Genomic DNA, 27,943 nt, shown 5'->3' on the forward strand with positions numbered 1-27,943 from the left:
AACTCGAGCATTCAGTTCCCAGGGAAGGAAGGCCCAGCGGCGTTTGAACCGAGGAGTGGACGCTGCGTCCACTCGAGTGAAATCAGGTCAAAGCCGCGCGGCGACGAGAGGTGAGGAACCGCTTGGCGGCAGAAGTCACGCTGGGTGGCAGGTCCCGCCACGAGGCCGCACGCAGGTTCGTGACATGCATTTCTGCAAGAGGCCGGAGGGACAGAAACCCGTGGTCGTGGGCATCAGGGTGGCGGGTGGCATGGGACTTGCGGGAGCTGCGGAGGGCGACGGAAGCGTCGCGATTTGGTCACCGGACTGCGTGCTCCTCAGAGCCCACTGCGCTGCCTCCACTCCAAGGGCGCAGGTTCCCGGACACACTCAGTGCGGCTCCAACGGCGTCATCGTGCAAAAACCACACCAGGGTGGCATTTCTTACCAGCTCAGTGAAAATCCGAAAATGGGAGGTGCTGGGACAAACAGACCCGCTTACCTGGTGGGCGCGCACGACGGCAGGGGGATTTGAGGACACCGGACAAAATGACACGCGCAGGTATCCGTAGGCCTGGCAGGTCCCTTTCTAGGAGTGTATTCCATTTAAAAAAATATTTTATTTTTAGTTGTAGATTGACATACTAACTTTATTTTTTTATTTATGTGGCGCTCAGGATCAAACCCAGTGCCTCCCCCTGCAAGGCCAGCCTCTACCACTGAGCCCCAGCCCAGCCTGTACTCCACTTTTTTTTTTTTTTTTTTATTGTACCAGGGATTGAACTCAGGGCCCTCGACCACTGAGCCCCATCCCCTTGTTTTTTATTTAGAGACAGGGTCTCACTGCTGCTTAGGGCCTTGCTGTGGCTGAGGTTGGCTTTGAACTTGGGATCCTCCTGCCTCAGCCTCCCGATCCCCTGGGATGACAGGGGTGGGCCACCACACCCGGCTCCAGTGCACTCCATTTTTATTACTGCCTGGGTCCCACCTCAGCACACAAAATAAGAGACTGCGTTGGTTCCTGTGGGTCTGCCCAGGAGACTGTTGAATGCACATATGAACACACAGAGAAGGACGTACTTCTCCCTCCCCCTTTTACACACACAGTACCTGCTTTACATTTCCACGCTGTTTTCTCTCTCAGGTTGTCTCAGATGCTTACATTTCATTCCATAATGAACAGCTTCTTTGTGGTTTTTTGGTGAGGATGCGGCAGGGAGGTAGGTTGTGTTTGAATTAGCCTGGCGTGTATTCTACTGACTGCAGATTTTTTTTTCTGAATCTCCTTCTCCTGCATGTTAAGATCTGCGCTGTCTTTTTCTGTTCAAGCAATGCCACAGGCAAACCCATTGCGTATATTATTTGACGTGTTCAGGGCAGATACAGGATAAATGCCCCAAGCTAGAATTGCTGGATAAAATGAGAGGAAGGCGTATAACTTTGAATATTAACAGATGGCCACTGCTTGACTTCATACCTATTTCTAAGCTTACCTGTGAAGCCTGAGAATATCCACCTCCTTCTGCAAGTCTTGCTGACAGACTATGTTAGAAAGTTTGGGGATTTTTACCAAAATGATGTGATTTTAGTTCCATTCCTGGGTCGGTGTAGTGTGCTGGAATCGTTTTCCTGGCTGGTGTGAATCGCAGACATTTTTCCTTCTTTTCAGAAGAAGGGTCTTGAATTTGCTTATGTTTTTTTTTTTTTTAACCTAGAATTTTTTTTTATGTGGTTGAATATATTTCCTTTCATGGTCTGTGGGTGTCCAGTCCAGTAAACTGGCCTTTCCAGGTGACTGTTTCAAGAACGGTGCTGCCTTTCCCTCTGGTCTTGGTGGTTTCCTTGGTGCAGTCAACTCTGTGATCATGCGGACGTGTCCTCCGACCTAGTGTGACACACAGGTCCAGGTTCATCATTTTTCAAATAGTTGTCCTAAGGCCATTTACTGAGCCCTCTGTTCCTGGGCAGGGATCTGAGACACCTCTCCTCTCATTTATGTGCCTCTGGTTTTATTTCACTGGTGGCTCTGTCCCCTGCCAGTACCACGCCCTCTGCATTAGTCACCTTCCGTCACCATGATGCAAAGCTCACGCAGGCCACCCGAGGAGGAGAAGCCTTTATTCAGCTCATAGTTTTGAAGTGAAAGGCCAAACAGAGAGTGTGGGCTCCAGTGAGGCCCCCTGGTGTGGCAGGTGGCAGGAGCCCTCCAGGGACCTCAGGGCTCCCCGCAGGCCCCACCTTTTAAAGGGCCACACCCTCTACGCCCCGGGGAACCACTCCCAGCTCAGGAAACTTGGGAGGGGAAACGCCCCAGCCAGGGCACCCCTTGACCCGCAGCTTTGGCTATTTGACAAGAGGCTAGGTCTCCTGTTACATTTCTTCCCCTCAGAATTTTTCTACATGTTTTTCTTCTATGTTTCCAAGTGAACTTGAGAGCCACCCTGTGTACTCCAACAATAAAACCCTGGGACAGAAGGAAAACTCATACTAATCAGAAGTTAAAAGAAAATAAAAAAGAATTTGCCACATGCAGTGGTGCGCACCTGTCATCCCAGAATTTATATATTCATCAATAATAAAAATGTTAATTCATAAAAAACAACATGCAAATCGACAGGTATAAATCCAGCCGCATCAGCAATCCTATTATGATGGAGTAAATATTCCAAGCAAAGATAAAGTTGTATGCTATCTAAAAGAGACACGCTTCACATTAAAAGGGTCAAAATAAAAGGTTAAAAATAAATGCCATGCAAACAGTAACCATAAAATAACTGGAGTAATCATATGATTATCAAACAAAATAGACTTTAAAAACGTCTGCAGAGGGCTGGGGATGTGGCTCAAGCGGTGGCGCGCTGGCCTGGCATGTGTGTGGCCCGGGTTCGATCCTCAGCACCACATACCAACAAAGATGTTGTGTCCGCCGAGAACTAAAAAATAAATTTTAAAAAATTCTCTCTAAAAACAAACAAACAAAAACGTCTGCAGAGCCCGGCCCAGTGGCACACACCTGTCATCATCCCAGTGGCTCGGGAGGCTAGGGCAGGAGGATCGTGAGTTCAAGGCTAGCTTCAGCAACTTAGTGAGGCCCTGTCTCTAAATAAAATATAAAAAAGGGAGCTGGGATGTGGCTCAGGGGTTAAGCACCACTGGGTTTAATTCATGGTACAAAACCAGAAAAAAAAAAAAAAACTACTACTAGGAACAAAGGAGAAACATTTCATAATGATATAAGGACCCAAAACTCAGGAACTTAACAGTTATCCACGCCCTGAACATATAGCCATAAAATACATGAAGCAAAAAGTGGTAAGATTGAAAACATTTATAGTTGCAGATTTCAATACTTGCAGTCATCTCTAGAAAGACTAGAAAGTAGGATCACAGAAAACTTCAACCACTTTGTCAGCAACTTGATGTCAATGAAACACATAGAACTGTGATAGAATGGACATCTTTTCAAATGCATAGCAAGCATTGTTGATAAAATTGAAAGGATCAAAATTATTCAGTCTGCTCCAGACCCAGGGAATTAAATAAGAAACCAACAATACAAAGATACCTAGATAATCCAGAAGGACTGGAAAATTATTAGCACACTTCTGAATGGCCCATGAATTGAAGAATTCACAAAGGACGTTGGAAAATATCTTGAGCCAAATGAAGTGAATGCAAACATAAAATTTTGGGGATGCCACAAAAGCAATGCTTTAGAAAGTTACAGCTTCAAACATGTTAGAAAGGAAGATAGATCTAGAAGTAAAAAATCTAAGCTTGTACCAGGAGAATTTAGAAACAGAAGAGCAAGTCACGCTCAGATGACTGGAAGAAGGAAATAATAGAATTCAGAATAGAAGTCCATTAAACAACAACAACAAAAATCAATGAAACCCAAAACTAGTCCTTTAAAATGACTTTTATATATGGTTTTTAGCAAAAAGACACAAATTACCTAAATCAGGATTGAAGGAGAAGACTTCATTACAAACTCTAGAGAAATTAAAAAAAAAAACATTGTAAGGGAATAATATGAACTTTTAAATTAGAAATTATGCAACTTAGATAAGTTATATAAATTCTTAGGACACAAATTATCAAAACTGACTTATGGGGGCTGGGGCTGGAGCTCAGTGGTAGAGCACTCACCTACACATGTGAGCCACTGGGTTTGATCCTCAGCACCACATAAAAATAAATGAACAAAATAAAGGTATTGTGTCCAACTACAACTCAAAAGAAATATTTTTTAAAAACTGATTTACAAAAAAATTGGATATATATATTCAGTTTTATATAATATTATATATATATAAAATTCAATTTTTAAACTTTATATATAAAGTTTAAAAACTGAATTAGTACTGGGCACAGGGGTGCACTGCTGTCATCTCAGTGGCTCTGGAGGCTGAGGCAGGAGGATCATGAGTTCAAATCCAGCACAGCAAAAGTGAGGCCCTAAGCAACTCAGCAGGACCCTGTCTCTAAATAAAATACAAAAAAGGGCCAGGGATGTGGCACAGTGATTTTATGCCCCTGGGTTCAATCCACGGTACAAAAACAAAAACTCCAATTGAATTAGTACTTAAATATTTTTCCTACAGAGAAAAGCCCTATCTCAGATGACTTTACTGGTAAGTTCTGCCGAACAAGTATTCATAGCAAGTTTTCAGACTTTTTTTAAAAAAGCAAGAGGAGGTAATACTTCCCAGCTTACTCTATGCAGTCATTGTTACCCTGATGTTAAAAACAGAGAAATCACTGAAAAAACAACAGAGAAATGACTATCTTTTATAAACAGATGTGAGCCAGGCTCAGGGACACACACCTGTATTCCCAGTGGCTTGGGAGGCTGAGATGTGAGAATTGCAAGTCCAAAGCCAGCCTCCGCAACTTAATAAGACCCTGTCTCAAAATTAAAAATTAAAAAAAGTGATGGGGATGTGGCTCAGTGGTTAAACGCCTCTCAGTTCAATCCCTGGAACCAAATAAATAAATAAACATATATGTGAAAATCATCAACAAAATGTTAGCAAACAAATCCAGAAGTATATGAAAAGTATTATACACCAAGACCAAGTGAGACTCGCTGCAGGAATGCAAGGTTGGTTTAGCATCCAAAAATCAATTAATGTAACTCTACATATTAATAGAATAAAGGATAACTAATACCTGGACATTCCAATAGAAAGAGAAAAGGCAAGATCCAGCTCACCATTATGATAAAAATCACTCAACAAACTAGGAATAGAAAGGAACTTTTTCCACCTTTAAAAAGCATCTAAAAAAAAAAAAAACAGCTGATGTCAGACTTAAGATGAAAGACTGAATCCCTTCTCCCTAAGGAATGAGCAAGAGGTTTTCACCAGAGCATTTAGGCAAGAAAAATAAGAGGCATCCAGATTGAACATGCGTCCCATAGAGAGCCACGAGTCTGATCACACACATACAGACCACTGACCACGTCACCGAGCACCACCTTCCCCCCACCTTAAGTCACTGGGCTTCTTTATCCCCCAGACACCCCCCAGCCTCCCTGGGGAGGTGATTTGAGACTCCCACTCGGTGATGAGCTGAGTTTCTAATAAACTCACCCGATTTGCACAACTCCTCTCACCTCTGGGTTTCCTTACTGTGCTGTGGCAAGTGGGCCCCGTGCAGTGCAGAAAGATGCCATCATGCACCATCCTGCCACTTCACACCACTGGGAAGGCCGTCGTCAGACAGTGCAGGTTGTTGGAGAGACGTGGGGACCCTGGGACCCTCATACACGAGCAGGGTCCGGGGGTAGAAGGTGCTGCAGCCCTTCTGGGAAGCCAAGGGGTTGAACTTGGAGTGAGCCCGTGACCTGGCCATGTTATTCCTGGGTGTGTCCCAAAGACAAGTGGGAAAAAAATAGGTCACCTGACAACATTCCCCAAAAGTGGAAATAACAGTCCGTCATGGGACGAATAAATAAATAAACAGAGTATATCCAACCAGGGATCATCCTGCAGGGAACGGAAAGGAAATGCTGATACACCGATGGAACAGGAGGGAGCCCACAAAACACTCAAAGTGACACACCCAGTCACAAGGGACCACACCTCGTATGAGTCCATTTATTCAGAGGCCCAGAATGGACCAAGCCACAGAAAATAGACGGGGGCTGCCAGGCATGGGGGAATGAAAGGATGTGCTGAGGGCAGGCGGTTCTGCTCAGGGTGATGATGAAAATGTTGTAAGTTTGCGGCAGTGGCCACCCCGCTCTGGGACAGCACCAGAAACCAGTTCATTATGTGCTCTGAAGAGTCACGTGTTTGATATGTGAATCATGTTGAAGCTATTATTAAAAATTAATTGAGGGGCTGGGGTTGTGGCTCAGCGGTAGAGCACTTGCCTGGCATGGGCCAGGCTCTGGGTTCGATCCTCAGCACCACATAAAAAATAAATAAAATAAAAATAAAGGCATTGTGTACAACTAAACGAAATAAATCAAAAAATTAATTGAGTCACCACATTAATACAATGAAAGAAAAAACAGGTGATCATTTTATATACAGAAAGGCATTGAACAAAAACCCAACACTCATGTTTGGTTAAAACTCTCAGTGAACAAGGAACAGGAAGGTCTTCTTCTACAGAGTAAAAGCATTTTCAAAAAACTGGCTGCAGCCGGGTGCAGTGGCGCACGCCTGTCATCCCAGTGGCTCGGGAGGCTGAGGCAGGAGGACTGCAAGTTCAAGGCCAGCCTCAGCAAATTAGCAAGCTCTAAGCAGCTCAGTGAGACTCTGTCTCTAAACAAAATACAAAATAGGGCCGGGGATGGGGCTCAGTGGTCGAGGGCCCCTGAGTTCAATCTCCAGTACCAAAAAAAAAAAAAAAAAAAGGATAAGGAGAAAGAAAGAAAAAAATTTTAAAAAGAACTTAGGCCCTTATTTAACATGATGCATTAAAATTAGTTCCAAAAGGATCGTTCATGGACCTAAATATAAGCTCTAAAGCTATAAAACTCACAGAGAAAAACATAGGAAAAGGCTTGACTTTGTTTTTGACTTTGGGCAGGTGGAGATGCCTTAGACAAAGCCCAGTGACAGAAGAGAGTAGCAAATGGCCCCCCTGCCCAGCCACCCCACCCAGGGACAGACCCAAAGAACCCTTGAGGAGACACCTCCTGGTTCACGTTCATTGCGTCATTGTTCACGAGGGGGGACGGATAGGAAAAACCCACATGTCCATCAACGGAAAATTGGATAAATAAACTGACCATGCAAGGGGATATTTTTCATTGGTAAAAAGAAATGACCTTCTGACTCGTGGAACAACGAGGATGACCTGGAAGACTGTGTGCTCAGTGCAATGAGCCAGACCAACGGACACATTCTTATGGCTCTGCTTCTGGGGGCTCCTAAAACAGCACGTTCTTAGGGGAGTGGAATACAGGCTCCTGGTGGCGGGAGAAGGAATTGCTTCTGGTGTCTTCATTTCCTAGGCCTGAGAAGTACCGCAGACCAGGTGGCTTTTTTGTTTTTGTTTTTGTTTTTGTTTTTGTACCAGGATTGAACCCAGGGAGCCTAATCACGGAGCCACCTCCCCAGCCCTTTTTATTTTTTTATTTCGAGACAGGATCTTGCTATGTTGCTTCAGGTCTCTGCCAGTTGCTGAGGCTGGCTTTGAACTTGTGATCCTCCTGCCTCAGCCTCCTGAGCCTCTGGGATGACAGGCACACGCCACCACACCAGGCAAAACTGAGTGGTTTCAAAAGTAGAAATTTATTGTCACACAGGTCTGGAGAGTAAAAGTCCCAAATCCAGTAGTCGGATTTCCTCTTTGCCTTCCCTCTCTGCGTGTCTGTATCTGTGTCCAAATTTCCCTTTTATAAGGCCTTCAGCAGATTAGGGCCACCTGACCACCTCATCTTTTTTTTTTTCCTTTCCTTGATCTTTTTTAAAAAGATGTTAAAATCTCTAAATATGATTATGAGTTTGGTATGTTTCCTATACATCTTGTCAATTTTTGCTTCATTTTTTAATTGTTCTTCTTAGTGATACGCAACAGTAGAGTGTATTTGACAGATCATGCACACATGGAGGACGACTTCCCGTTCTTGAGGGTGAACAGGATGTGGAGTTAACACTGGTCACATATTCACAATGTCCAGCTCCTCGTGCTGTCTTTCCGGTTCCCATCTGGCCTCCATTCTCCCCACTCCACCCTCTCCAATCCGTGAGCCTCTACCCCCGCCTACTGTGAGTCAGCATCCACATATCAGAGAGTATATTGTCCTTTGGTTTGCAGGGACACTTAGCATGGTAGTCTCCAGTTACATCCATTTATTGGCAAATGCCATAATTTCATTCTTCTTTAAGCCTGAGTAATATTCCATTGTGTATATGTACCACATTTTCTTCATCCATTCATCTGTTGAAGGGCATCTAGGTTGGTTCCATAGCTTAGCTATTGTGAACTGAGCTGTTATGAATGTTGTTGTGGATGTGTGACTGTAGTGTGTTGATTTAAAATCCACTGGGTATAAACCAAGGAGTGGGATAGCCAGGTCAAATGGCGGTTCCATTCCAAGTTTTGTGAGGAATCTCCATACTGCTTTCCAGAGTGATTGCACCAATTTGCAGTCCCACCAGCAATGCGTGAGTGTGCTTTTCCCCCACATCCTCGCCAACACTTATTGTTCCTTGTATTCTTGATAATTGCATTCTGACTAGAGCACAATGGCATCTCAGTGTAGTTTTAATTTGCATTTCTCTAATTGCCAGAGGTGTTGAACATTTTTTCATATATTTGTTGACTGATCATATATCTTCTTCTGTGAGGTGTTGTTCAGTTCCTTAGCCCATTTATTAATTGGGTTGCTTGTTTTGGGGGGTTATGTTTTTTGTATACCCTGGAGATAATGTTGTATCTGAGGTGCAGGGGGTAAAGATTTTCTCCCATTCTGTAGGCTCTCTCTCCACATTCTTGATTGTTTCCTGTGCTGTAAGAAGTTTTTTAGTTTGATTCCCATTTACTGATTCTTGTGCTATAGGAGTCTTATTGAGGAATTTGGTTTTTAAGTCAACATGATGGAGAGTTGAGCCTTCTTTTTCTTCTAATAGGTGCAGAGTCTCTGGTCTAATTCCCAGGTCCTTGATCCACTTTGAGTTGAGTTCTGTGCATGGTGAGAGATGAGGGTTTAGTTTCATTTTACTGCCTATGGATTTCCAGTTTTCCCAGCACCATTTGTTGAAGAGGCTATCTTTTCTCCAATGTATGTTTTTGGTGCCTTTGTCTAGGATGAGATAACTGTATTTATGTGGGTCTGTCTCTGTGTCCTCTGTTCTGTAACTGGTCTACATTCTGTTTTGGGGGCAGTACCATGCCATTTTTGTTACTATGGCTCTGTAGTATGGTTTAAGGTCTGGTATTGTGATGCCTCCTGCTTCACTTTTCTCACTGAGGGTTGCTTTGGCTATTCTTATTTTTCCAAGTGAATTTCGTGATTGCTTTTTCTATTTCTATGAAGAACATCATTGGAAACGTTATAGGAATTACATTAAATCCTTATAGTGCTTTGGGTAGTATGGGCATTTTTAAAAAATATATATATTTTTTGTTTTAGTTGTAGTTGGACACAATACGTTTATTTTATTTATTTTTTTATGTGGTGCTGAGGATCGACCCCAGCGCCCCCCACGTGCTAGATGAGGGCTCCACCTCTAGCCCCAGCCCCAGCCCTAGCAGTGGGGCCATGTTGACAATACTAATTCTGTCTAGTCAAGAGCATGGTAGACCTCTCCATCATCTAAGGTCTCATTCAATTTCTTTCTTTAGAGTTCTGTACTTTTCATTTAGAGGTCTTTCACCTCTTTTTTTTCCCCAAATATGTTTTTTTTTGAGGTTATTGTGAATGGAGTAGTTTTCCTAATTTTTCTTTCAGTTGATTTATCACTGATATGTAGGAATGAATTGATTTATGGGTGTTAATTTTATATTTATTTATTTATTTGTAGGTGGACACAGTACCTTTGTTTATTTATTTTTGTGTGGTGCTGAGGATGGACCCAGGGCCTCACACATGCTAGAGTGCACTAACACTGAGCCCCACCCCCACCTCGGATTAATGGGTGCTAATTTCATACCCTGCTACTTTGCTGAACTCATTTTTGAGTTCTAGAAGTTTTCTACTGGAGCTTTTTTGGGTCTTCTAAATATAGAATCATGTGGACGACCTCATGTCACCTTGACTGCACCTCCATCTCCACCTATCTTCACCTAAGTTCACACTCTGTGATTGCTAGGAGTAATTTCTTTTTCTGTTCTGAGGTTTGAACCCAGGGGCCCTGTACCACTGAGCTACATCTGTGTCCCTTTTTATTTTATTTTGAGGCAGGGTCTCCCTAAGTTTCCGGGGCTAGCTTTGACCTTGGGGCCCTCTCACCCAGCCTTCCACCTTGGTAGGATCCCAGGCACGTGCCGCCCGCCCAGCTTCAGAAGCATCATTGGTTTTTGCTGAAGTCACCCTCCAGAGGAGCAAGCCTGAGGACATACTCCCTCCTCTCCAAGGTCGACATTAGTGGAAAACAAAACCCAGTTTCGAGGCGTCTAGTTCGGTGCCAGCAGCTGGGTGGCATTTTACTGTCCTTGGGTGCCTGCCCCTGTCTCTGCTCTGGGAGGCCAGGTGCTTGTCATCCAGACCCTGAAGGCTCCAAAGCAAAATGTGGAATCGTTTCCTGTTGGTGGCAGCCGGGTGCCAGTCCCGTGGACGAGCTCACTGTGTTAGGAGCTTCACCCAGACTCACCCCACAATTTGGCTCTCGCTTGTTCCCTTGGGGGAGCTCTGGGGAAAGGCCAGGCTTCCTTCTCCTCGTCACGTGTCTCCAGCCCCTGGACGCCCTGCTCCGAAGTTCCACATCAGCTTCAAGAACCATTTCCACTGTCGGTTTTCAGGCATGATTACTGCTTGAATTTGATTGATAAATTTAAGACTTAATAGCATTTTGATCTGGTTACATTTGTCTTTCTACATATGCCTTTTTAACATGATCTCAGTCACACACACACACACACACACACACACACACACACAAGATTGGGGCTGGGGCTGGGGCTCATTGACAGAGCCTTTGCCTGGCATGCGTGAGGCACTGGGTTCGATCCTGAGCACCTCATAAATGTAAAATAAAGATATTGTGTCCACAGGCTCGGGATGTGGCTCAAGTGGTAGCACGCTCGCCTGGCATGCATGAGGCACTGGGTTCGGTCCTCACCACACTTAAAAATAAAGCAAGGGACCGGGAGGACAACGCCAGTTACCGGACCCTGAGCCCGGGAAGGCCGGTGCCTGGCGGTGCCGGTGCCTGGCGCAGGCTGGCCCTCCGGGATGCGGGGTCCTCCGGAGGTGGATCCCAGGTCCGTGGTCCCAGGGGCGCACAGGGATCCCCAGGCATGTTTCTTTGGATCAGGGCTGGCAGTGCCGGGCGGTGGCCTCAGCGTGTGCACCCAGGCCAGCGGCAGGACATGCTTGTCCCTGCAGCCCTTGTTGGTCACACTAGCGCGGCCCTGGGCTCCCGCACCCTGAGCTCCTCTGCAGATGTGGCGTCTGACTGTAGGCACCAGGCCACCTTGGGGACCTCTTCTTGTCCTGCGCTGATCTCGTCCCTAATTTCCACCCCAGGTCTTTTGTTTAAAAAAAAAATAGTCATGGTCTTTTGTTTGTTTTGAGGCAACAGCAACATCAAGGCTGTGGGCCTTGTCGTGGGTGTGCACTCCGAGCTGGCTGGCGGAGGTGGGGGGTGCCACACCTGTCACTCCCACCTCCCGTTCTCAGAAACGCCCCTGCATGGGGTGAGGGCAGCCTGCGATGGAGCACAGGCCACGATCCAATCTGAAAAAGAAACCCCACTGTTTCCTTCCTTCCCCTTCTCAACACTGACCCATTTTATTTTTGTTTTTATGAATCTTACTCTATTTTATTTTGAACTCCTTAAGGCTTTCCATAAGTCAAAGATTATCCGTGTGTATGCATTTCTGAATGTATTACAACAAGAACCTATGGATTCCCAGAGAAGGGCAGTCTTCTGTGGTTTGTGGAGGGCATTATGCATGTCCCGTTGCACGTGAGTTTTCTTTCAAAAGAATTCTTTGATGACAAATTTTCAATGAAAATAAAAAACATTGTTTGCAATTTGTTCTTCAAAAAGAAGAATACCTGCTAAATGCCGAGTATTCTTTTGTGGTCAGGAAGGTGGATCAAAAACGCATCCTTCTGCCAGGTGTGGTGGCACATGCCTATAATCCCAGCTGCTTGGGAGGTTGAGGCAGGAGGATCATGAGTTCAAAGCCAGCCTCAGCAATATCGAGGCCCTAAGCAACTTAGTGAGACCCTGTCTCTAAATACAGAATATGGCTCAGTGGTCAGGGTCCCTGAGTTCAATCCCTGGTACCAAAAACAAAACAAAACCCCCTAGAATCAGTAGCATCCAGACACTGGACACCAGGCAATGCTGGACCCTGGGCTCTAGAGGAGGAAAAGAGTGAAGTGAGCCTGTATCATCCCCAGCTGCCCCTTCACGAGGTGGGCATGGCTGAGCCGAGTACCAGAGAGAGAAAGTGGCACAGGAAGCTCTGGAGATGTGCAGAGGATCCCTGACTGGCATCGTGTGATGCTGGGATGGTGCCTGGTTTGGCCAGCGGGAACCTTTCCAAACCCAGATGTCCCGGGCTCCCTGAGCCTTTCCTGCTTTGTCATACACAGGAAAAAGCGGCCATTTCCCAAGGAGTCCTGGGTCCTTCCAGTGAAGAGTGGTTTTAGAAGCCAAGGCCTGGCAGTTGGGTGTTTTCATTGTTATTGGGGTGCTGCTCCGCCAGGCTCCCAGTCGTATCTAGATGGGGGGACAGACGGAGGGACTGGCTGACTGGCACCAGCCTATGTCAGCACTGCCATCCCTGTCCAGGGCCACATGGAGTTCTTGGGACTCCCTCCCTGCAGGTCAGAAGCATGATTCCCAGCCCTTATCATCCTTGTGCACTTGGTCGGTCTTCCCATGTGTGTGTGTGTGTGTGTGTGTGTGTCCCGGTTGTCACTGTCCAGGCCGTTGCCAGCACTGCTCCACGCCGCGTCCTGTCGCCCTGCCCTAGCGGAGGCCTCCCCTCCCGTGGTCCCGGGGCCCCTCCCCCAGGCCAACCATCACCTGGCTCAGAACCCCCTCATGGCCTTCGTCCCACAGCTTCAGGAGGAGGGGACGTGGAGGAGGGGGACGTGCTGGGATTCTGTGAAGTCCTTCCTTATTTGGGAAGCACGGATCATCCTGTGCTAAAGCTCATGAGTGTTTTATTTTTTACCTCTAAGACTCTGACTCGCCTGGCCTGGACATCGGGTGGGTGAGCAGAGCCTGTCTCTGTTTGGAAAAGGGTTTGCAGGAAAGGCCCCGCATCGTCCACCAGGCTGTGTTGGGCACTGGCTGAGGCTCCTGTCCCCTGTGTGGCCGTGGGCTGTCTGTGGGTTGGGGTTTCCCAGCGCCTTGAGGCCACTCCTTCTGGTTCACCTAACCTGAATCAGCCGTGGGCAGGGGACACACGCCCCTGGGTGTTTCAGGCTGGACAGGGACTCAGGGAGGGGGGTTGGCTGCTTACAACCCCCGCAGGACCTGGGGGCGTCCGCACTCACTTTCAGGGAGACAGAGCAGTGCGGGGACCCCCGGGGAGCTCTGCAGACAACGGGTCCCTGCTAGAACTTTGGCCAGTGATTTACAAGAAGGTACTGAAGGCGCCAGGTACGGAAATCCCCGGGACTCAGGAGGCTGGGGCAGGAGAATCACAAATTTGAAGCTAACCTGGGAAGCTCTCTCAAAATAAAAAAGGGGGGTTTGGGGTGCAACCCAGTGGTAACTCACCCAGAGCTTAATCCTCACAACAGCTAAGTAACAAACAAATAAGAGTGAGCGGGACCTCACACGCACCTGCCCATCCCTGACAAGGAGCGAACATACGCCTCTGCTTCTCTGCTGCTGCTAATGTTTAGGTGAGAGTTTTTCATCAAGCACCACGGCCAAGAGTGGAGGTGCACCCCTGCTAGCCCAGTGTCTCCGGAGGCTGAGGCAGGAGGACTGCAAGTTTGAGGCCAGCCTCTGCAGCTTAGCAGAGGACTAGGCAGGGAACCACTATATGCCCAGCTAGACCACTCCTCAGTTTTTATCCTGAAGAATTAAAGTCATTTTCCTACAGTGATACATGCACAGCCGATTACAGCAGCACAGTTCACAACAGCCAAACTGTGGAACCAGCCTAGCTGTCCATCACTTGATGAATGGATAAAGAAAATGTGCTGTATCTACACAATGGAGGTGTGTGTGTGTGTGTGTGTGTGTGTGTGTGTGTGTATGTGTGTGTGTGTGCACATTTTTATTTTTTGTACCAGGAATTGAACCCAGGAGTGCTGAATCACTGAGCCACATCCCCAGCCCTTTCTTTCCTTCTTTCTTTTTAAAATATTTTTTGTAGATGAACACAATAGCTTTTTTTAAAAAAATTATTTATTTCTATGTGGTGCTGAGGATTGAACCCAGGGCCTCACATGTGTAGGCGAGTGCTCTGCCACAGAGTCCCAGCCTCAGCCCTGGCTTTGAACTCCTGTCTCCTGCCTCAGCCTCCCAGCCGCGGGGACAAAACATGGAGTTTTGTTCAGCCACAAAGAAAAATGAAACCATGGAGGGAACCTGAGAACATCACCTTCAGCAGAACACACGGAACTCAGAAACCACAGGTCATGTTCCCCGGGATGTGGAGGCCCTGGAGGAGGAGTCGGAAGAAATGTGGGGAAGGGTCTCGTGAAAGTCAAAGGGGCATCAGCAGAGAAGAGGAAGAGGACGGGGAGGAGGGAGAGGGGACTGGTCACACTGTGCGCATGTGTGAGGATGTAACAAGGAGTCCCACCATCATGGGCAACGGTCATGCACCAGTCAAAAACATGGAAAAAAGAAACAAAGTCATGAAGATAGTCTTTTGTTTTCTTCTAAAGATTCTCACTAGATTTCTCTGCCTTTTTGTTTTACCTTTCACATTTAGATGTACAATTTATGGAGAGCTGGTTTTTATATAAGGTATGATGTAAAAGTTGTGTTTAGTTTTTAAAAATCTACATATCCGTGGGGCTGGGGGTGTGGCCCAGCGGTCGAGCACTCGCCTAGCACACGTGAGGCCCTGGGTTCAAGCCTCAGCACCACATAAAGGAATTGTGTTAAACTACAGCTAAAAATATATACATTAAAAAAATAGACATATCCAAACAAGGCACGGTGGTGCACGCCTGTCATCCCAGAGCTGTGGAGGCGAAGGCAGGAGGATCGTGAGTTCAAAGTCAGCCTCAGCCACAGGGAGGCTCTAAGCAACCCAGGGAACCCTGTTTCTAAATATAATATGAAAAGGGCTGAGGGGGTGGGGTTAAGCACCTGGTTCAATCTCTGGTGCTCTCCCCCCCCATACACAGATCCAGCTGGCCCAGCGCCAGGCTCTCTCTGCTGCACTGTTGGTGCCACCTTGGTCATAGTCAGGTGGCCTGGGAGTGTCCCTCTGCTGGGTGTCCTCCTGCTCCCCAGTTTCCTCTAGCTCCGGTCCCACTGGCCCTGGTCACCACAGCTCTGCAGGGAGCCGAGTTCCTGCAGTCACCTCCTCCAGCCCGCTTCCTCCTCGAGGTGCCCTGGTAGATGGACTCGGCCTCTCGGCACTTCCTTATAAATCTGAGGACCACCTGGTTCATTTCTGCCAAACCACGCCCTGCTCTGGCTTCCCATGTGATGTACACAAAATGAAAGACACGAGTGGAAAGGCTGCGATTCAGTGAGTCCTTACAAATGTCGACAGCCATGTACGCGGCACACCTTCAAGACCAAGAGCAGCTTCCACAGAAGAGAAGACGCAGAGACACACCACAAACCGGCAGCCGTGTGACACTTGATAGAGGTGCCAAGAGTTCATGACGGAGAAAAGAAGCAGACTTTAAACAAATGGTGCAGGGAAGACTGGAAGGCCGTGTGTAGAAGAAACTAGATCCCTAAATGCACAAAGGTCAGATCAAAATGGATCAGACACTTAGGAATTAGAGCAGGGACCTTGGAACTGCTCAAGGAAACCAGGTCAACCGCCGGCAGACTGCCACAGGTACCAACTTCTCTGACAAGACCCTGAAACTCAAGAGCAAAACCAAGAGTCCTACCGTGGGGTGCCACCTAGTTAATGAACTTCTTCCCAGCACAGGAGACGTGAAGAGCGCGAAGAGGGACCCGCAGGACGGGGCAGGGTCTGCCAGTTGCTCCTCTGCCAGGGGACTAATACCAGAGTACACAGAGAATTCAGAAACTCAACACCCAAGAAACCAGATGACCCAGCCAAGAGACGGACAAATGGACCAGACACTTCTCAACAGAAGAAACGGAAATGGCCAGCACATATATGAGAAAGTGCTCGACATCCCTAGCAACCATGGGACTCAGATCAATCCTCATTAGGGGCGGGGCTGGGGCTCAGCCGCACAGCACGACCTAGCACATGGGAGGTGCTGGGCTCCATCCTCAGCCCCGCATGAAAATAAACAAATAATCTTTTAAAAAAGGCATGCTGTGCTCATGCAACCACACACACACACACACACAAAAAAAAGGAAGAAAGAAAAAGAAAAACGACTCTACGAATGGCAGTTATCAAGAACACAAACAATGATGAATAGTGGCAAGGTTGTGGGGCAAAGGTCGGGTTGGGCGCTGCTGGTGGGACGGGACAACCGCTCTGGAAAGCAGGGGGAGATCTCCACCATGTGACCCAGCTGTCCCACTCCTGGGTATCTGTCCAGAAGAACCAAAATGGGCTACCATAGGCCTGGTTTGGCGGGGATGAGCCCAACTGTCCTGCGGACCTGTAACAATCCAATAAAACATGAATTTTAAAAAGGTACAGAACACTTCCTTTGCCCTAGAGCAGGTCCTCAGGCCTTTTCCAGCCAGTCTCCATTTCCTCCCACAGGCCACCACTCTGTCTCTGTCCCCACACGCTGGTTTGACTGCTGTGGGATTTGTGTCCTGGGTCAGGAGTGTGGGCTTCCTGTGTTCGCTGTGTTGTGCTCACAGGATGGCTTCTGTATTCAGTCTCCTGTGGCCAGTTCATGCCTTTTGTGGGGGTTGGGGATTGAACTTGGGGGCCCTGGACCCCTGAGCCCCTTCCCCAGCCTTGTTTTGTGTTTTATTTAGAGACAGGGTCTCACTGAGCTGCTTAGGGCCTCACCATTGCGGAGGCTGGCTTTGAGCTTGCCACCCTCCTGTCTCAGCCTGCCGAGCCTCTGGGGTGACAGGCTGCCACTGTGCCCTGAGTTTGTAGTTGAACTTGTTTTGCTTCTAACTGTTGCTTCCCGTGTTTCTGTTCTGACGTGGCTTCCTCACACAGTCAGCCCAGCGGTCTCATTGTGCTGTATGGGAGGGTGGCCGGCTATCGCACGAGGCCATTTCTACATAAATAGACATTGGATTCCAGTTCACGCGCCTGTCCTGGTCCCTGTAAGTGCGTCCCCGTGGCTCCGCAGCTGAGCTGTGCCGTGAGCCTCGAGGCGACAGTGGCGGGCCGCACAGGGTCCCATCATGTGCAGGGGTGGTGACCGCAGTGGCCTCGCTGTTCTCTGGCGCCCTGTAGCGGCTCTGCAGTCCCCACCTGGCCGTGGCCGTGGCCGTGGTTCCAGACAGAGGGTTAAAGCTTCATGAGATGCTCAGCAAACGCTTAGCCCTTGTCCCTTGTACCACCTGCCAAAGGCCCCTGACCTTCGCTTCTGGACGCAGCTGCTGATGCTGTTGGGGGCGCGAACCTGGTTTGAGGGTTTGGCGGAGGGGGTCGTCGAGGGCAGCCGGGGGCGGGGGCAGGGGCAGGGGCAGGCGGACGGAGGACCTGCCCCTCTCTAGAACCTGCAGATGCGGGGACAAGGAGCAGCAGCGGCAGCGCTGTCCCCGGAGGCCGCCGAGGAGCTGGCCACGCGGGAGGCTCGTGGGAGGCTCGTGGGCCTTTCCTTATTCCAGGTCACAGTGTCCAAGGCAGGGCGAGCGGGCGAGGCCCAGCCCCCGGTGCGTCCTCCGGCCCCTGCGCCCAGCTCCCCTTCCCGCCCCCGCAGCTGGACCCGCAGCCGTTTCTAACCTCCGACGGCAGTTAGGCCCACGGGGTCGCCAGGGGAGGTGACTGAGCCTGGCCCTGCAGAGGGGCCAGGGACTTTGCGGCCCCTGTCCTGGTGTCTGTCTGCTCTTCCCGTCGGCTGCTGGCCCCACTGACCTCAGTTCACTGTCACCTCTTGGTTCCTGGGCCGCCTTCCGAGGGAGGCAGGGAGTGACAAGTGCCCACAGCCTCTCCTGAGGTCTGCCCTCCCACAGTGGCCGGCCCTGCCACCCGCCCTGCTCCTGCCGGGTCAGCTGCAGCCAGGACAGGAGAGGACTCAGGACAGCAGCTGCCCGGGACCCTCTCCCCCAAGGGTGGCCAAGTGCTTCTCAAGAGGGGACAAGGGGCCGGTGGTGGTTGGCTGGTCACCAGACGGTGCTGATTGAGGTGTTCCGGTGACAGTGGCATCTAGGTGGAGCAGCTTCATTTGATGCACTTTTTAACCCCTGATAGAACTCCTGCTTCTTTCTGGCTCCTGGGTTCTGCTTACAACAACACCAACTGAGAAACCGCTGTGACTCCATGTTTGAGAAACCAGCCTCTACCTCAGAGCAAAGCCTGTCCAAGGAAGGGGGCGTGACCCTGGTCCTTGGAAAAACCCACAGAGCCCTCCTAGGCACATACCCACCCTGCTGAGTTGTTTGTAAATAACAGGAGAGGTCTGCGGTGCCAGGTGTCCTGACTCAGTCAGGCTAGGTGAGGACCCATAGCAACCCCCTAGCAACCTCCAATCAGCATGAAACAGAGAAAATGGTGACCCCCCAGTAGTTTACGGTGGTTGATAACATGTTGGGAAACCACATAGTTTAGCAGTTCACCCCTCGTGGCCTAAACCAATCAGTTCAAAGGAATCCCCCTGTTGTACTAACCAATCACCCCTACCCAACTTGTTCCCACCAGTGAATGTGCTAATCAAAGTTAAGAGTTGTTGTTTGATTTTTCCCTCGGTGTGAAATGATTTGCTGTGTGATGTTGTGACACATACAGTATCTCCCCAAAAACCTATAAAATCTCACTGAACAAAGGACGGGGACTCACTCCTTGGGACCACTGCATAGGAAACGGTTGTGAGTCCAGGCTGGAGCTTGCAATAAAGACTCTTGTGTGGTTGCATCAGATTCGGCTCCTGGAGGTCTATTGGGGTCCCATGAATCTGGCATTACACAACTCTCAGCAGGTATTTGTGGAATGAATGACTTTTGAAATGCTGGATAAGAATCAACTTATTTTTCTGCCCATTTTATTTACTTTTGCATTTCTGGTTCAAAAAGAAAACATCTATTCTTCTGAACGGTCTGCGGGCTTTTGGCCAAAGCCTGCCAGGCAGGTGCCCCAGCTCAAAGGGTAGGTTCCGAGTTCCGCTTCTGGGACTTCAAGTCACTGTGGAGTTTGAAACTTTTCATCTAATGTAGGTGTATTGGAGATAATTATGCATTTGGGAGTATTATTATTCCCTGAAGCTCAAGTGCACAGTCGTTGCCTGTTTAATAAACACCTCAAGGTGGATGGACTTCACCTGAGAAGCAGAGCACTGCCCACTACCTGGATCTCCCCGCTGGTCGGCATCCAGGTGTGCGGCCTTGTGTCCTGAAGCAGAAGTGACTTTAGCTTCTCTGTCCCCTGCTGTTTGCCATTATCTCTCCTTCAAGGCTGTAAGTGTGGAGGTCCTCGGGAAAGAAGGGCTTTAAAGAGAAAGGTACCAAGCTGTGGTCCTTTGCAGAACCCTGAGGTTCAAACCACTACCACCAGTGGCTGCAATAAAGCATGAGGGCCTGAGTTTTTTGGGGTGGTGGTGTCAACGGGAGTTGAACTCAGGAGCACTTGGCCACTGAGCCCCATCCCCAGCCCTATTTTGTGTTTTTATTTAGAGACAGGGTCTCACTGAGCTGCTTAGGGCCTCACTGTTGATGAGGCTGGCTTTGAACCCGTGATCCTCCTGCCTCAGCCTCCCGAGCCTCTGGAATGACAGGCGGGCGCCACCACACATTTGAAAGGAGAGATTATCCAATCCCTGAAAATCTGGCAAAACACATGCAAAACACTGAGCCTGTTATTTTGGGGAAGTTGGTTGAAAACAAGGTCAAAGGGCAAAGAGCTGAAGGGCCGCGATCACCATTTTAGTTTCTCTTTTCTGCTGTACCGTGTTGGCATTTTAAAATTCTATTCAAAACTTTTGACATTATTTTTCTAAAAGCTCACAAATATTATTTATCATTCACTTGTTCCTAAACTCACTAGGAAGTGGGTGGGGTCTGTGGACTGCTGAGCTGCTCTGGGGCTGGAGTGTCCCAGGGCCCCTGTGGCGGGTGGGTCCCAGCGTGCTCTGTTGGGGGTGGTGGAGCCTTTAGAGGCTTAGTTCGAGGACAAACTCTGCCCTTCCTGGTCCGAGTTGGCCTCTCTTGTTCCTGGTCCTTCGTTTTCTCTTCCTTCACCTTGAGGAATTGGTCACCTGGCCCGGCCTTCCCCTCCTTGCCGGTTGGGGTTCCTGCCGCCGTGGTTTGAGTTTGCCCTTGGACATGAAGTTTTAGGGCCGTCAGTTTTCCTTTAAAGCGCTGCACCTGTTTTGTGGGATGGGGAATTAGTATTATTTTTGAGCTGTTATGTCGTCACCCTCTGAATCTGGGTTTCCCATTCCTGGATTCCACCGACCGTGAGCCAGAAATATTTGGGAAAACAATTGTGTGTGTCCCTGCCTGCCTGCCCTCACGTCCCAGCAGTGCCGGGAAGCCTGTCCCACAGAGAGGCTCGGGTAGGAATCCTGCGACGTGTGAGTGGAAAGGGAGATGCTGGGGTGGTCCAAACCCTCACCGGCTGTGGCCGGGCTGTGAGCAGCTTCAGAGACTGGAACCAATCCCCAGGAGTACGAAGGGACAACTGTAGTTTATGTTTCCTGAAAGTAGCAGGTAAACGGGAATTAAAATAAATGCAGGGCTTATGGAGCAAAAATGAGCTTATCGGAGTCCACTGTATCCATTTTTAGACTGTGGAGAACAGATAGGAAACCCCAATGTCATGAATAAAAGTAGAACCTAGGAGCTCTGAGGCACCCTCTGCTCTCCACGTCCCACAGCCTCCCATTTCTGGCGTGAGTTCTTCTTCTCACTATTGAGCGCATTGAAACATGATTAGCAGCCTTTTAGCTTCCTGTTAGCGGGGTCTGGCTCGCTGGAACTGCCTTCGCACTGTGCGGTGGCGATGATACTACTTCTCTGATGTTTGCTGAGACTGATTACCTCGCCTGTCCCTGGTCTATTTGAATAAGATGGTGACACGTGGGATGAGAAGAGACTGGATTCAACACTGGAGACGAGGTTCCTGTAACTGCACTTCACAGGCCTGTCTGCTGAAGCGCTTAGCCTGTCCCGCATGTAGTAGTTTTTGTCTGGTCTATCAGTTACTGAGAGTTGAGAGTCTAAAATCTCCCTTTATCCCAGGGGCTTGGGAGGCTGAGGCAGGAGGATTGCAAGTCCAAAGCCTCAGCAAAGGCAAGGCCCTAAGCAACTCACTGAGACCCCGTCTCTAACAAAATAGGGCTGGGGCTGGGGCTCAGTGGTCGAGGGCCCCGAGTTCAATCCCCGGTACCCTCCCCCAAAACATCTCCCTTTGCAACACTCTGTTTTTCCAAACTTCTGTGTCTTCCAGTTTTTCCCTTATGAATTTTGAGGCTAGTCAGCAGCATAGAAATTTAGAATTTTGCTTTTTTGTCAAGTTTTCATTAGGAAATGACTCTTCTTTCTCAGTGTCTGTCACTCCAGCTTTTATTGTGCTCATCCTTATATATCAGCCATGTGGGACCCTGTGCCTCAGTGGAGTTTTCTTCCAAAAAGCACCTAGTTTTCAAAGGGTGTGTGGAATATCGCTACTAATATTTTTATTTTTATTTTATTTATCTTGCTTTTTTAATATTTAATTTTTAGTTTTAGGTGGACACAATATCTTTGTTTTACATTTATGTGGTGCTGAGGATCGAACCCAGTGCCTCGTGCATGCTAGGCAGGCGAGTGCTCCACCACTGAGCCCCGGCCCCAGCCCAGTCCTGTTCCCAGCTTTTTTAAAATCGATGTATTTATTCTCCACTAACTATATATAAGTATAACCCTCTGCTTCTATTTCTGCGTGTAAATATGGGTATTTAACTTATTCTAAAAATAATCTACTCTTTTTCTGTTCCCAGACTTATAACACCCCAGCTCCCTTTGTTGGGGTTTAGCTATGAAATTTCCCTCGAGGCTCAGTGGGACACAGGCAGGAGCCTGCAGAGGTGAAGCGATCAGATTAGGAGGACCGTGACCTCATCCGTGGATTGATCCACCCACTGCATGACCCAGTGGAACCTGCGGGCAGACAGGGCTGGCGGGAGGAACGGGTCCCTGGGGCGGCTCTTTGGGGTCTGTTTTCCCAGGTGAGCAGAGCTGTCTGTCCCTGATTGCCCCATCCAGAACTGCTGCCCTCTGCCCGCCCTTTTGCCACAGTGTCCTGCTCCACCTCAGCCCAGAGCTGCAAGGTCATTGACCAGGGACCGAATGTCCAAGACCATGAGCCCAAATAAACTTTTCCTCCTCTAAGTTGTTCCTGCCGGGCGCTTTGGTCACAGCTGGCTAAAACACCGCGGTGACATATCATCACCCACATGAGACGGCTCTTGTTGTAGTCGGGGTTGCTCTGTCCACACTCCCTCTGTCTCTGCTCACTGTCTGCTTTTCTTGGACATTTCTGAAATACTGCCTTGCCCGTTTCCTTAGATGGGGAGTCGGGAGGTAACGGGTGTGTTGGCGTCTAAAGGGGCTGCAGCTGCCCCTGGCCAGGCTGCAGAGGAGCTGGCCAGGCCCCAGCACCGTCCACCCCACAGGGAGTGCTCACCCGGCCCCTGGAGGACAGGGCCACGTGCCCGGTGAAGAGGACCTACGGGGAGACAGAAAGAGATGCAGAGGCAGCACTTAAAACCGAGGGAACTCATGCTTTAATAGACACTGAAATCACAAAGGAAGAAGGCCAAGCGCCTTAGCAATCTCAATAAAAATATGAAGTTCTTTTTACATGGCAAACTTTGTAATATAAAAAGTTTAATGCTATCTGGAAACTGTGAAATTTACAAAAAAAAAAAAAAAGTCCATGTAGGCCGCGGACGGCTCACACTGCATGTAAGGAGCAGGAATGCCAAGAGGGGGCGTCGGTGGCCGCGGCGCCCAGGGGACAGGGCCGGGGTGCAGCAGCGCGAGGGCCCAGTTCACACACCACACGCAGCCGTCTCAGACCACGCCGGCGCTGTGAGGAGGTCACACAGTGTTCCTCTGGCTGCTCGCCAAGGGCAAACCAGGTTATTGCTGGGGTTTCTGTGACTGAACCTAAACTAGCCAAGTACAGTTCTCCTGGGGCCTGGGCAGGAAGGGACAGGGGACTTGCTTGGCACCCACCCACTGGAGGGTCCGTGGGGCAGAGGAGAGTGGGGCAGGACCCGGGGGCAGCGCCTGGCTTCTTTCAGTGAGGACTTGGGGAGGAGGGGACAGCGACTGGGGCACACCTGTGTCACCAGCGTGGAAGGTTAGCAGCTGACCTGCTCCTGGTGATTTGACTTGGTTAATCATCAAGTACCAGAGGAGTTGGCTGGGGGGAGCTGGGGGCGTCGTCTACCTCTCACTGTGGGCCTCCCGAGGTCCTAAGAGAGGGGGGCCTTCCTGCTGGTCCCCAGTGTGTTTGCATGTGAGGGGGCAGGGTCGGGGCCATCCGTTTCCTGAGCTAAGAGCATGTCAAGGCTGCCTGCAGGGGGAAGCGGATGCTGAGGTGGATTCCACACACCAGCCGGTGAGTCCTCCCCAGGATGAGCGCCAGGGCCGTGCAGGAGCGTCGCCCAGGAGCGTCGCCCAGGTCTCCACGGCTGTCCTCCCTCCCGACACTCCTTCCTGGGTCGCAGGCCTATGCCGGGACTTGCAAACTTTCTCTTTCAACCCGGGTCAGCATTCGATCATTTAGGCTTCGGGGGCCAAGAGGCAAGATCAAGAATATCATGTAGGTACTTAGAGAGCAATTGAAAGAGGTAAAATCCTCTCAGCCTAGGACACCCCCCGAAAAAAAATTAGCCCATGGGTCCCCTGCCAGCCCCTGCTCCTGCCAAGAAGTCCGAGTTGTCCCACCGTCTCCCACGGTGCAAGCACACAGTGTTTTCAGAGTAGCCTGGAAATTCACTCTGACGCTGATTTGTACACGTGGGGACTCTGGTGGGGACACTGGACCTCTATCCAGCCACACTGTTTCCCCCCTGAAACTGATGTTCAGGACCAGGTGGAAAGGTCCTGTGTGCAGCAGGAGACCAGGGACAACAGGTACCAAGGGCTAGAAGCAGGTCGGTCACCAGTACTCGCCCGCTGGACCCGCAGGAAGTGGTCTGGGGGGAGGCGTTCTCCAGAGTGGAGGGACAAGGGCACAAAACCCAGGCCCCTGCCCCAGGGCTTAGGGCATTTGGCCAGGAGACTGCCGAGGCGCCCTGAGGAGGCTGGCGGCGGGGCGGGGCTTGAACACACAGTGCTGTCCCCCTGGCTACTCTAGCACTTCTAGTACCATCCTCCCCTGTGAACATAAGACTTCTCACAACTGCCCACCGCTTTATGAAGGATCTCTCCCGGGTCAGTCAGGGCTGGACAGGGCAGCCTCCCTGAATCGGCCTGGCTGTCGTAAGCCCTCCACGATGTGCTCCTGAGAGTAACCGAGTGGAGGACATCCTTTCGTCCCCTCAGAAGAGTACGCTGACCCCCCCCAGGCATGGGGCCAGTCATGTCGGTGCAGTGCGACCCTCCCCACGGCTAAGGCTGCAGCTGGCGTCCTGGTGCTGGTGTCCCTCTGGCAGCCCCATGTGTCCCCTCCACGTGCTGCGGTCCCAGGTCAGGTGGCTGCACACCTTCTGTGGTGGACCCTCACAGCAAGGGAGGGGGGCTTTAACTTTAAATAAGTATCTTTTAGATAATTCTAGATTCTCCAGCTAATTTTAGCACTAATAGGATTTCCAACACTTCATTTCTATATTAAAATAAATTAAAGGCCACCCCAAGGTGGCCATTCCCTTGATGTGTCCAGCTAGCAGAGACCTTGAGGGTCCTGCTGTCTCTGCGGGAGCTGTGCCTGGTCTCTGATCCCCGACTTCCTGTCTGTTTAGCAATGGTTCAGATGCGGGTGCCCTGCGTCCCAGGACTGGCACCAGCAAGGCAGCTCACAGGGGACAGGGCCCCAGGGCTATGGGACGTGGCCCACGGCCCATGGAGGCTGAAGAGGTCTGTGGGGCCTGGAGTGGGGAAGAGGGGGGACAATGAGCACCTAATCAAAGGCAACCGGGCTGGAAGGAGGGTCTAGTTCCGTCTGGTGAACCAGAGTTTTGTTTTGTTAGTTTTTTTCCCTCCTTTTTCTTTTTTTTTCTTTTTTTGCTTAATAAGGAAACTGAATATTTTCAACCTTTTCCCCCAAAACTTGATAATTGCTTATGGATGACTATTCAAAATTTGGCATTTTAAAAAACTTTTTGAGCTTTTAAAAATAACAGCTATAAATGCAAAGTACTATTGATAACAAAACCAGGTTGTTCATCCGTGTACAAAAAAGGTCAGTAATGTTTTAAAAGCACAAAGTTGCATCTTAAATCACAATTGCATAGTTCTAAAATGCCTGGGTCGGAGTTACATAAACTTTTTAAGAAAATTCAAGTTTGGCTGAGGTGGGGCCCGAGGGCCTTGCGGAAGCTCGCTGACGGGCGTTATTGCGAGTGGCTGTGGCTGGCCGTAGGACTGCGACAGGTTTACGTCATTGGCATTTTGAAACCGTTATTCTGTTTTTGGCTAATATGACACTTTCATGTCGAACTCGACTTGGATTTTCTGACTCTCCCGGTGGCACCTGGTACAGAGCATTGGAGTTTCTGCAGAGAAGGTGCTGGCCGGGCTCTCGGCAGACACGTGCTCCTGTCCCCTCCACCCAGAATCATGGCCATTTTTGTACAAAATCCTGTCAAAGAATCACATCAAAGACGAGTGGCAGGGGGTCGGGGTGGACATGGGTGAGGTGTGGAGACTCGCCCCAGTGCCATCCCTGGCCACCAGCCCGGGGCGCCTGAGGGGCGGGCGGAGCGACGTGCCCTACCAGGGCCGCCACCGGGGGCGCTGCGCGGCTGAGGGGGACAGCGCTCCGGCGGGTGGCCCCCGCGGGGGCGCGCTGCTCTCAGAGTCGTGGGCGGAAAGAGGGAAGCTTCAGCATTTGGAAGAAGGAAAAAACCTTCCTGGGGACAGGAACTTGTAGCCGTTTGCTGAAGGAAGTCTCAGGGGGCGAGCGGGGGCGGCGGGGCCCAGCGCGGTGGTCTCGGGGCGCCAGTGGCCGTTGGGGGGGGCCCTGGGGGGCGCCTCGTCCCGCGGCTGCAGCGACAGCTCCTGCAGTTCCAGCTTGTCAACCCCCTCCTCCTTCTTGTGCCGAGGCGACAAGTTTAGCAGGCTGAGCACGTCTCTCTTGGAGGTGGCGGTTCCCGGGGGCCCTCGCAGCACCCTCACGGGCCCCGCGGGGGGCTGGGGCGCGCTCTGCCACAGCATCTTCAGGTTGTGCACGGCCTGCACCTTTTCGTCGATGGCCGCCAGCTTCAGCTTGTCCAGGTCGGGGGCGTCGGCGGGGCTGGAGCGCGCGGAGCCGGCCGAGGAGTAGGAGAGCGCGGGCGAGGGCGCGCTGCCCGCCGGGGACTGGTGACCCGAGCTGGGGGACAGGGTCCGCGGCGACCTGGAGATGTGGGCGCTGTAGGGGGAGCTGGGGTACTTGAGTTTGAAGAGCGGCTGGTCCGACAGGGAGGCCTGGGAGTCGCAGGGGGACGGGCGGCCGCTGTGCTGGCTCGGGGACGCCGGGCTGCTGTACCCGGAGCTCACCTTGGGCAGGGACGAGCTCCGGGCCGGGGGCTTTGGTTTGGTGGCGACGGGCGACGGGTGGCTCTTCTGGTGGGAGAGGACGGGCCTGCTGAAGGCGCTGGTTTCTGAGGCTCTGAAGACCGGGGCGCTGGGGGGCACCGGGGCGCCGTCCTCGCGGGGGCTCCCGGGGCCGCCCTGGCCGCCGCTCCTCTGGAGCCGCTCCACTGCCAGGAGGTGACTCTGCGTCTCTTCCAGAATCTTCTGGGCCAGCTCCTGGGGGTCCAGCTTGGGGCTGCCGTCCTCCTGGGACTTGACGGTGCTGTCCGTCTCCGTGCTGGACTGGTCCGACTCGCCAGTGTCGGAGCTCGCCAGCTTGCCCACCTTCTGGAAGGGCGAGTTGGGGCTGGGGATCAGAGTCATCTTGGCCGGGGAGTTGGGGGTGCTCACGCTGCCCTTGGAGCTGACCGATATCTTGGCGCCCACGGCGGTGCCCCCGCGGGCCTGCTTGGGGTCCGGGGAGAAGCGCGCCTCCCTGCCCTCGGGGTGGGCGGCCAGGGGCTCGGTGCTGACGATGGAGAAGCCCTCGTACTCCTCCTCGTCCTTGCTGCCCGCCCCCCGGGCCTGGGGGGACAGCGGGCTCCGCGGCAGGGTGGTGGCTCGCTGCGGGTAAGTGTTCTTGGGCTTGTCGAAGTCCTGCCGTCCCCTGGGGCCTCCGCCCTCCGGGCCACACTCCGGCCTGGAGACGAAGCTCATGGAGGAGGCGATGGAGCTCAGGCTGTACACGGAGATGGCGTCTGAGGCCAGGCTGTCCGCCCCTGTCGGGGAGAAGGGCGGGTGCTGGCAGCCCAAGGGCAGGGTGTTGGAGACGGATTGAGCAGAGGCCAGGGACTCCAGGGAGGATGAACTGTCCAGGCTGAGGCGCTTGGGGAGCTCGGTGGAATCTG

The 27,943-nt window shown here is 50.7% G+C and overlaps 1 protein-coding gene across 3 annotated transcripts in view; it reads right to left on the minus strand.

The window, feature by feature from the left end:
• Positions 1–23,092: 23,092 nt before the first annotated feature.
• Positions 23,093–27,943, minus strand: part of TTC28 (tetratricopeptide repeat domain 28) — a 622,345-nt gene continuing 617,494 nt past the window's right edge. For 2 of the 3 annotated variants that reach the window (XM_081286162.1, XM_081286164.1), the window contains one exon: positions 23,093–27,940. In XM_081286162.1, the coding sequence (XP_081142288.1) occupies positions 26,364–27,940 (1,577 nt within the window). In that variant the 3' untranslated portion in view covers positions 23,093–26,363. The remainder of the gene's footprint in view (positions 27,941–27,943) is intronic. The other variant, XM_081286163.1, reaches the window with a different exon arrangement.

Source organism: Spermophilus citellus (assembly GCF_964194105.1).
Source record: "Spermophilus citellus genome assembly, chromosome: 3".
NCBI classification, from domain to species: Eukaryota; Metazoa; Chordata; class Mammalia; order Rodentia; family Sciuridae; genus Spermophilus; species Spermophilus citellus.